Source organism: Chrysochloris asiatica, unplaced genomic scaffold (genome assembly GCF_000296735.1).
Source record: "Chrysochloris asiatica unplaced genomic scaffold, ChrAsi1.0 scaffold00279, whole genome shotgun sequence".
NCBI classification, from domain to species: Eukaryota; Metazoa; Chordata; class Mammalia; order Afrosoricida; family Chrysochloridae; genus Chrysochloris; species Chrysochloris asiatica.
Genome location: NW_006408797.1, coordinates 3,356,059 through 3,365,433, shown reverse-complemented (window position 1 = coordinate 3,365,433; position 9,375 = coordinate 3,356,059). Strand labels below are relative to the sequence as shown.

The 9,375-nt window shown below is 37.1% G+C and overlaps 1 protein-coding gene across 1 annotated transcript; it reads left to right on the top strand.

Annotated features, from left to right (window-relative positions):
• Window positions 1-5,671: 5,671 nt before the first annotated feature.
• On the top strand, window positions 5,672-6,610 carry LOC102810953 (olfactory receptor 2T2-like). The gene has a single exon (XM_006874486.1). It carries the CDS (start codon window positions 5,672-5,674, stop codon window positions 6,608-6,610), a length of 939 nt encoding a protein of 312 aa, XP_006874548.1.
• The last annotated feature ends 2,765 nt before the right edge of the window (window positions 6,611-9,375 follow it).

Here is a 9,375-nt window from a genome sequence, read left to right as displayed (position 1 = left end):
ATGTGGCTAAACTTCTCATTAGTGCTGTGGCCCACTATCTAAGGCTCCTGGGAAAAGACTTGTTGTTTTCAGCAGAGCCTCACTACACCTGGCTTCCTCAGACTACTTAAACAGTTGCCTTCTATCATTCTGGGGGCTCTTTGCTACCCCAGGTACCCAAATGCTGTGCATCCATATAAATTACACATTCTTTAATAGTCTGCAGCTTGCCTCCTGCTTTCATACTTTTCAACAATTACTATACCTCTGATTTCAAGGTGTTTGTGTTTTTTTTTAATGATATCGCATCTACAAACTTATAAAACTATAAATTACCAATTAGTTATTCCAACTCATAGTCACCTGTAGGACAGAAATTAGAATTTCTCATAGGTTTGCAAGGCTGTAATCTTTTCTCTCACAGAGAGTCTAGTTGGTGACCTTTTGGTGAGCAGCTAAGCTCTTGAACCACTATGCCACCAGTACTCCTTTTATAAATGCACAGAAATAGCTCTTAGTAACTTGCTGCATGTCTCCCCTTGTGTTCATCCCATCATCAGTTGCTTAGTATCCCCTCTAGTCTATGATTTACACATATCTAGTTCAAAAGTACAAATTAAAAGACTCTGTGTGCTAGTTCTTCAGTGATAATATGTAGATGACCCATGGACACGCTGTTGGACCAGATTCTGAAAACACCACGCAAAGTTTTCCTGTCATGAATGCACACAACTGTGAGTTGTTGAGTGTTTTTTTTTAGTTGCATGAAGTTTTCTTAGTTCGTTTCTTACAGTTTTGTTGTCTGTCTTTGTTTTACTATACAGTTCTGGTAGCATAGTGACTATGAATCGGGCTGCAAACTCAGAGTCAGCAGTTTGAAACTACCAGCTGTTCCATGGGAGAAAGATGAGGCTTTCTGCTCCTGTAAAGATTTACAGCCTCAGAAACCCTATGCAGGGTCGCTATGAGTCAGAACTGACTCCACGGCACACAACAACAACATATGCATGATGGTCTCCACTCAGAATAGTTATCTGGAGAAAGTTATAATTTAAGTAAGTATTAGAGATGATCTTCTTTAGTTGGAATAATGTTTAGAATTCAGTTGGGCATTTAGATTACCTTTGATATGAAGAGTCCATTTTATTCCTTGATGAATGCTAACATATTTATGCAATACGGGATGTTATGTGATGTGGGAAAATGAAATTTGCAACCATCCTTATTCAATCAAAGATAGACCACTTGCAAAATAGAAGACAGCATTTACAAATGATTGGAAGCAATAAACATATTACTTTTTCTTGGCAATGTGTGGTATTGTGCAACTAAAAGTAATTTAGGTACACTCTGCCACCCTTCAGATCTGAAACAGCTCGCCTTTATTGTCCAATTTTCAACCAAGTGGTTACTAGGTATACAGGAGGGACGACAAAACTAGTAAGGAAAGTTCAAGATCAAAGGGTACCATTTAACTAAGAGCAAAGTTCAGAAGTGTTGGTAAGGAGAATGGAGTGGAAAAAATAACCACAGATATTTGTGGAGGTAGTGAGATAACTGTTGTTGCTGGGAGGGGATTGCAATCATTGAGATGAAACAAAGTGGATGATTTGTTGAATGCAAAACTGATGATCTGCTCTAAAACCATCATTCAAGTCGTGATAAAAAGTTTCAGAAAAAAAGAGTATTCTAGATAAGTTGTAAAGATTTTTTTTTTCATAAAGTCATGCCAATTTGATCTAATAACAATCTTTTCTGCATGTGTTCTCAGTTTTCAGGCCAAGCTTATCTACAGTCCTCAAAAAAAAAAAAAAGACATTTAGATTTTCTGCAGGCATAAATGAAATGTTTGTACTTCTCTGAGAATTTATACTGAAGAGTATTTCTGTCAAATCAAAAGAAAAAAAGAAATAAAACTGTTGAAATAGCTCCACCAGGAGTGACTGAGTCTATCATATAGGTATTTACATTTCAAATTCACAAAATATAATTGAATATGTGGATTGCTTAAATGAGATATTGGGAAATATTACACATTTACCAATAGTTTTAAAAATAGTGTTGTATATATGTGTATGACATTGGCATTTTATTTAGTGTTGCATAAAGTATTTTGTTATTCTAAATTTCTCATTTGATCTTAGCAGAATTCCTGAATATTATAAAATCTCCATATAATCTGTGGCTCAAGATTTGGGGAGAAAGTCCAAGGTGATTGAACTAACACTCATTAAGGCCAGGAAAGGAACTCAGTTTACCTATCACTGCATTTTGTTTCATCACGTGACCACTATGTAATCATAAGTGTTGTTGCTAATAGCTGTCGAGTCCGTTCCGACCCATAGCAACCCTATATAGGGTTTTCAAAGGAACTACTGGTGAGATTGAACCACCAACCTTGAGGTTCAAAACAACTTTTCAGTGCAGCGCATTAATCCACAACACCACAGTAGGACTCTTTAACTTCAGAAGTTGTTGTTGTTAAGTGCCATCGAGTCGGTTCCGACCCATAGCGACCCTGTACAGGGTTTCCGAGGGTGTAAATCTTTATGGGAATAGAAATCCTCATCTTTCTTCCGCGGAGCATCTGGTAGTTTCTAACCGCTGACCTTAAGGTTCGCAGCCCGATTGGTAACCACTACGCTACCAGAGCTCCTTCAGAAGTAGACCCCTGTATATACCTACAGTATTACACCAGAAGTTTTCGGTTTATTTTTCATTTTAACTAAATAATAGCAAAACAACATAGTCTATGGCCAGCAGAAATTTAAAAAGTTAAGATCTTTTTCATCATGTTGCCCCATAGTGTGAATATAAATTGTTGTTGAGTACCATCAAGTCTGTTCTGACTCATAGAGATCTTATATAGGGTTTCCTAGGCATCCCTTGCAGCTCAAACCAACCTTGCCAGCAGTCTAGTTCTTCTACTCCACACCAGGAATATAAGTATATGTAATCAAAAGTTGGATTTAGAATCACTTGTTCTCTGACAAATTAGATCTTTCATATGTAAACGTGAGGGTAAATCACCCAGTTACTTAATTATCATGGTTATATAATTTCCCTTTATCATTTCTGCTACTAGACAACTAGATAGAAAAAAAAAAAAAAAATGACGTAAATACAAGATTTAGAATTACCTAAGAATTAACATGCATGTAGGTCAGAGAAAGCTATTTGACTTCATTTTCCCTTTGCTACTGGGATCTTAGAGCATAACAGCTAATCCTAAAAAGTGGGAGGTGTAGATGCAGTAGAAATATTACCCATATTTAGGTTACTCCACATACTGGACAGCATTTTTCATCAGAAGCACATTTTAGGGGTTCAGTTGTTCAGTTAATGGGAATTAGATAAATGCAAAAAAAAGGCAAAATAAGACATACTATAAATGAAATGTTACATTTGGAAGCTGAATTCTGGCACCAGGCATTCTGAAATTAACAAAACAAGATTAAAAATTAAAAACAATAAAAACAAAAAACAACAACAGTAATTTAGCTTAATTCTTTTAAAACAATACTTAAGTGTTCTAAACAGCTAATGTGGTCAGTTGCTAACAGAAAGGTTGGAGGCACTTCAGAACAAAATCCTGTAGAGCTGCTTCTGAAAATCCAGTGGATCACAGTTCTACTCTGATACATGGAATCAGCATAAATCTATAGCCTTGGAAACCCTGTGCGGTTCTCTTAACTCTGTAGGGTGACTTTGGGTTGGAATTGACTCAATGGTAACTAATATGATTTGATTTGGTTATGTTTTTGCAGAAGACTGCCACAGCTTTCTTTTGTGAAATGGTTAGTGAGTTTGAACTGTCAACATTTTGGTTAGCAACTAAGCACTTAACCACTGGTCACAGGGCTTTTATTGCTGCTGCTATTTTTTGTGTACTAACTAGATGATTCTGGCTTATAGTGACCCTATAAGAGTGGTAAAACTGCCCTATAAAGTTTCCCAGACTACATATAATCTTTACAGAGTAAATTGCCAGATCTTTTCTTCTGAGGAGCCCCTGGGGGGTTTGAACCACTGGTTAGCAACTGAGTGCTTCAGTACTATACCAGGGCTCCTCTGAATGATGTTGTTGTTGTTAAGTGTCATTGTGTCTATTCGGACTCATAGCGACCCTGTATAGGGTTTCCGAGGAGTGGCTAGTGAGTTTAAACTGCCGACCTTGCTGTTCACACCGACTTTGCAGTCCAGTGCTTTAACCCGCAGTGCTGTACCAGGACTCCAGAATGCTGTTGGTGGTGATAGTGGTGGTGGTTATGTACCGTGGAGTCGGTACCGACTCACAGAGACCTTGCATAAGGGTTCCAAGTCTGTAAATCTTTATGGGAGCAGAAAGCCTCATCTTTTTCCCGCTGAACAGCTGGTTTCGAATTGCTGACCTTGAGGTTAGCAGCTGGAGAATGCTGGTGATGGTGGTGGTTATGTACCATGTAGTCTGATCTGACTCATAGCTTCCCTGCATGGAGTTTCCTAGGCTGTAAATCTTTAAGGTAGTGGAAAGCCTCATCCTTCTCCCGCAGAGCAGCTAGTAGGTAGTTTTGAACTACTGTCCTTGAGGTTAGCAGCCTGACTCGTAACCACTATGCTACCAGAGCTCCTTGAGAATGCTGTTGTTGTTTGTTGTTAAGTGCCGGCGAGTCGGTTCCAAGTCATAGTGACCCTGAACAGGGTTTCTGAGGCTGTAAATCTTTACGGGAGCAGAAAGCCTCATCTTTCTCCTGCGGAGCAGCTGGTAGTTTCAAATTGCTGACCTTATGGTTCACAGTCCGATTCGTAACCACTACGCTACCAGAGCTCCAGCACTAAATCATAAAACTTGGCAAACTTCATAGCATCTATTAGAAATACTGCCATGATGATGAAGACAAAGCTTTATTTTTAGAGTTCATCATGGCCTTCTCATTCAACATTTGTGATAACTCATATTATCTTGCGAGAAAAATAGACTCCAAATATTTAACTAAGGTGATCTAAATCATGAGCTGCCTTTACTGCACAATATCTGACAACAAGGCACAGGGGTCCCTGACCCTCAAATAAAATTAATCCTGATGAGCCAACCATTCAAAAGTTGTTTAATAACACTAGCCTAAAATAGTTACAATTATTTGACTTTGTTAACTCCATTTTATGTTATTTCAATTTATAAAAGCACACAGGGACATCTTTTAACACATGTATTATTTTAACAATATAATTGCAGAAAGCAATTTAAATTTAATCAACATATATATGTATAGATTACAAAGCAATATGGAGGGTAAGGCACAGATACCAATCTCAGAAAATTTTCAATATAAGTGATAAAATTAAAAAACGCATATAAAAAAATAGCTCAGAATAAATATAAACTAGAATCTGAAACTTGGACTTTATAAATAATGTTTTTATGATTCATATGCAGCCTAAAGACATGTCTGAACTTTAAACACATAGATTTATGATGACTTTTGCAGATATAATAGAACCAGTTAACTTGAAGATTAATTTATGTGTCCAATGTCATAGAGGCAATTGATGGTGAAATCAAAATCCAAAGTGATTCTGATATCAAAATTGAAGTGTTTCCATTATTATGCACTGCATTTGACATACTATTCACAGTGACTCTCTCTGAATACTAGATTATTACTTAACTGACTAACTTTCTGTCTTATCAGTCTAGGAATTATCTTATGATATGTACATGGGGGCCATTTTTCAGAACTCCACTGACTTCATCCTCTTGGGCCTCATCACCCATCCCTTGTTCCCTGGGCTTATCTTCGCGGTTGTCTTCTCCATCTTTGTGGTGGCTGTAACAGCGAATGTGGTCATGATTCTGCTCATTCATGTGGATTCTCGTCTCCACACACCCATGTACTTCTTGCTCAGCCAACTCTCCATCATGGACACGGTGTATATCTGCATCACTGTCCCCAAGATGCTTCAAGACCTTCTGTCCAAGGAAAAGACTATCTCCTTCCTTGGCTGTGCTGTTCAGATATTTCTCTACCTGACACTAGCTGGAGGGGAATTCTTCCTGCTGGGCCTCATGGCTTATGATCGATATGTGGCTGTGTGCAATCCCCTCCGATACCCTCTCCTCATGAACCGTAGGGTTTGCATTGTTATGGTAGTGGGATCCTGGGTTGGTGGTTCTTTGGATGGATTTATTTTGACTCCTATAACCATGGGATTTCCATACTGCAGGTCTCGAAAAATCAATCATTTTTTCTGTGAGATCCCAGCTGTGCTGAAGTTGTCATGTATAGACACATCTCTCTATGAGACCCTTATGTATTCCTGCTGTGTACTGATGATGCTCATTCCTATAATCATCATATCTGTCTCCTACATACGGATTCTGATTACCGTCCATCAGATGAATTCTGCTGAGGGTCGGCGCAAAGCCTTTGCTACTTGTTCTTCCCATATTCTAGTGGTGAGCATTTTCTATGGGGCAGCCTTCTACACCAATGTGCTGCCCAGTTCCTATCACACACCAGAGGATGACAAACTTGTGTCTGCCTTCTACACCATTCTCACTCCCATGCTTAACCCACTCATCTATAGTTTGAGGAATAAAGATGTGGCAGCAGCTCTAAGAAAAATGCTGGGCAGATGTACCTCCTTCTAGAGAATCAGGGTAGGGGACATATTTAGGAAATGCTAGAGGTCCAGGTACAAAACATCCCTGTTACCCATTGCACATAGTCTTTTAAGAAAATGTGTTCTTGGTTCAGAAAACGTTCAGTGCCATTTGAAAAATTCTTAGATATAAACAGGCAAAATATTTCTGTTGCAAACTGAAAGCTCAAAATGTTTCAACTTTAATGAAAATACTTGTTTGGATCCATAGACAAATATTCTCAGTCAGTTAATACTAAATCATCCCAGTCAGGGCAAGCTTCCTTTTTCAGAGTCCTGAATAGATACTTCATATTTTATGTATCCTTGTGTCATTTGTGTCTATATTGCTGACTAAATTGAATGGAAAATTGCAAGGGTCACTTGCCATGCTATTGATGATCTAAATTTAAATATTTTGTTTAAGTACAATAATTTCTAATTATAATAGCATAGCTGTTTTATTTAAGGAGTATTTATCCACATTATTAAATTGTATCTGGATTTCTGTTTTTTAATTACCATTCAGAATGTCTGTATTCTTTTATAGTTATACTGTATGCAATTTCTATTCCTTTTTTGTCATAGGGTCTCATGGGTGACTTAAAATCAGTTTGTTGATTGACTGAAAATTTAGTTCTGTCATTAGATCATAACATTGCTGCAGTCCTACAATCACTGACATGTATGCTTTAATAAAGAAATAAGAGATGAGTATAGAATAAATAAATAAAACAATTTCATTAGCAAACTAGCTCCTGTTTGGTTAAGTTATTCAGTTTTCAACTTTTCCGTCTGATATATAGGTAGACTAAGATTTATCTTTTAAAATATCTGGGATTATGAAATTTGTGTAGTAACTGAAACCCTGTGTACAAATTCCTAAATACTAACAAAACAAAGTACATTGAGCCTTCCACCACCCATTTACTATATTATCTGTGTGTATAAAGTTCTGAAATTTTGTAATTTTGTAATGTTTTGATTCATTTGGGGATATTTTAATTAACAGAAAGCTTAGAAAAAAAGAAATTGTGGACAAATTAAGCAATTTCAAAATTCATATAGATTAATATATGCCATTATGTTGTTATGCTATTGTTATGTTATTTAGTATAATTAATGTCAGTAAAGAGGGAAAATGGCTTCTTTCATCAATGTTGAGCAGTGGTGTGGAAATTTCCTTTATTATGCTAACCATGAGGTTGGTTTTTCCTCATAAGATTTTTTTTTTTTTTTACTTTTAAAAAAAGCAACCAGAAACAAACAGGGGGGGAAAAAAACAAACAAAATGAAACCACTGAGAATGAGATGAAAAAATGATGTATAAATATAATTTCATGTCATCATTTTTTTTTCCTCTTTACCAAAAATCATGAAACATCAACTTGGGAATGAAAATTGGAGCATGACAGCACCCTTCCACCTGGTAACTGTCAGTTGCTGGACTTCAATGAATTGCTACAGAAGGTCCCCTGCAGTGAAACTTGGAGGCATATCTCTTAAGCAGAGATTTGTCCTCTAAACAACAAAGGCTTGCTGGGACTCTAGCATCAACTGGACAGATCTCTAGATCTGTCTATGGACAATCAACCTTTCATTTTCTGAGACAGAGGGAAGTCACCTGTTTCCTCTGAAAGTCAGGTCATATAAAATCAGTCCATAGACAACAGAGAAAGAAGGCTCAGACAAAACCTGAGGGTAATACCCAGTGCTGCATTGGATTCATTGGCCTTCTGGCTGATAACATGGTTGCAAAAACAGAAAAGGAAAGAAAAAGAAGATTGACCACTTGAGACAGATAAGTAATGTTAGAGCATAATATCTTTCCTAGGTATTGCCTCATTTGAATTGATTGCTCACTGCATATACAATGATGTGTTTAGGGTACACTTAAAGCTGAGAATTGAGATAAGGAACTCTTGTATCCTAATTAAAGCAGGGAGGGAGCAAAGGCTATAAAACACAGAAAACAAGAACGCAATAAAGCAAGGCCTAATGGCTCAGTAATTCTAAAAGATTGTTGTTGTTGTTGTTGTTAAGTGCTGTTGAGTCGGTTCCAACCCATAGCGACCCTGTACAGGGTTTGCGAGGGTGTAAATCTTTACAGGAGTAGAAAGCCTCATCTTTCTCCCACGGAGCCGCTGGTAGTTTCGAACCGCTGACCTTAAGGTTCGCAGCCCAATTCGATTAGTATGGAAAAAAACACCCACAATTAAGACCTGAAAAAGTGAACAACCTCAAAAATGCCAGGGCCCAAACAAAATAATCACAATACACAAAAAGGTAGGAGAAACAATAGTCCATTCAAATGAGCAAGATAAAAAAAAAATCGCCTCATGAGCACAATTAAGTGTTCTGTAATATAAACTTTCAGCAGTGTTATCCATTGCATCATTAAGAGTCTAAAAAACAGAAAATTTTGCAACAATATTAAACATAATCAAAGAACTAATGGGAAACATTTTTTAAAAATCCAAAAGAGTAAGGAAATGCATGAACACAATAAGTATTTAAAAAAGAGAAAGACAGTACAAAAATAGAACAAGCAGAAATATTGGAACTGAAAGCAACAATAAACTGGAAACCCTGTTCTTGGCAATGTTATCCATAGTCTGTCAGGATCCACACAATCAAAAGCATTTGCATAGTCAATAAATCACAAATAAACATCTTTCGGTATTGTCTTTCTCAGCTAAAAACCATCTGGAGTTAGCAGTAATATTCCTAGTTCCACCTCTTCTTCAGAATCTGGCTTGAATTTCTGACAGTTCC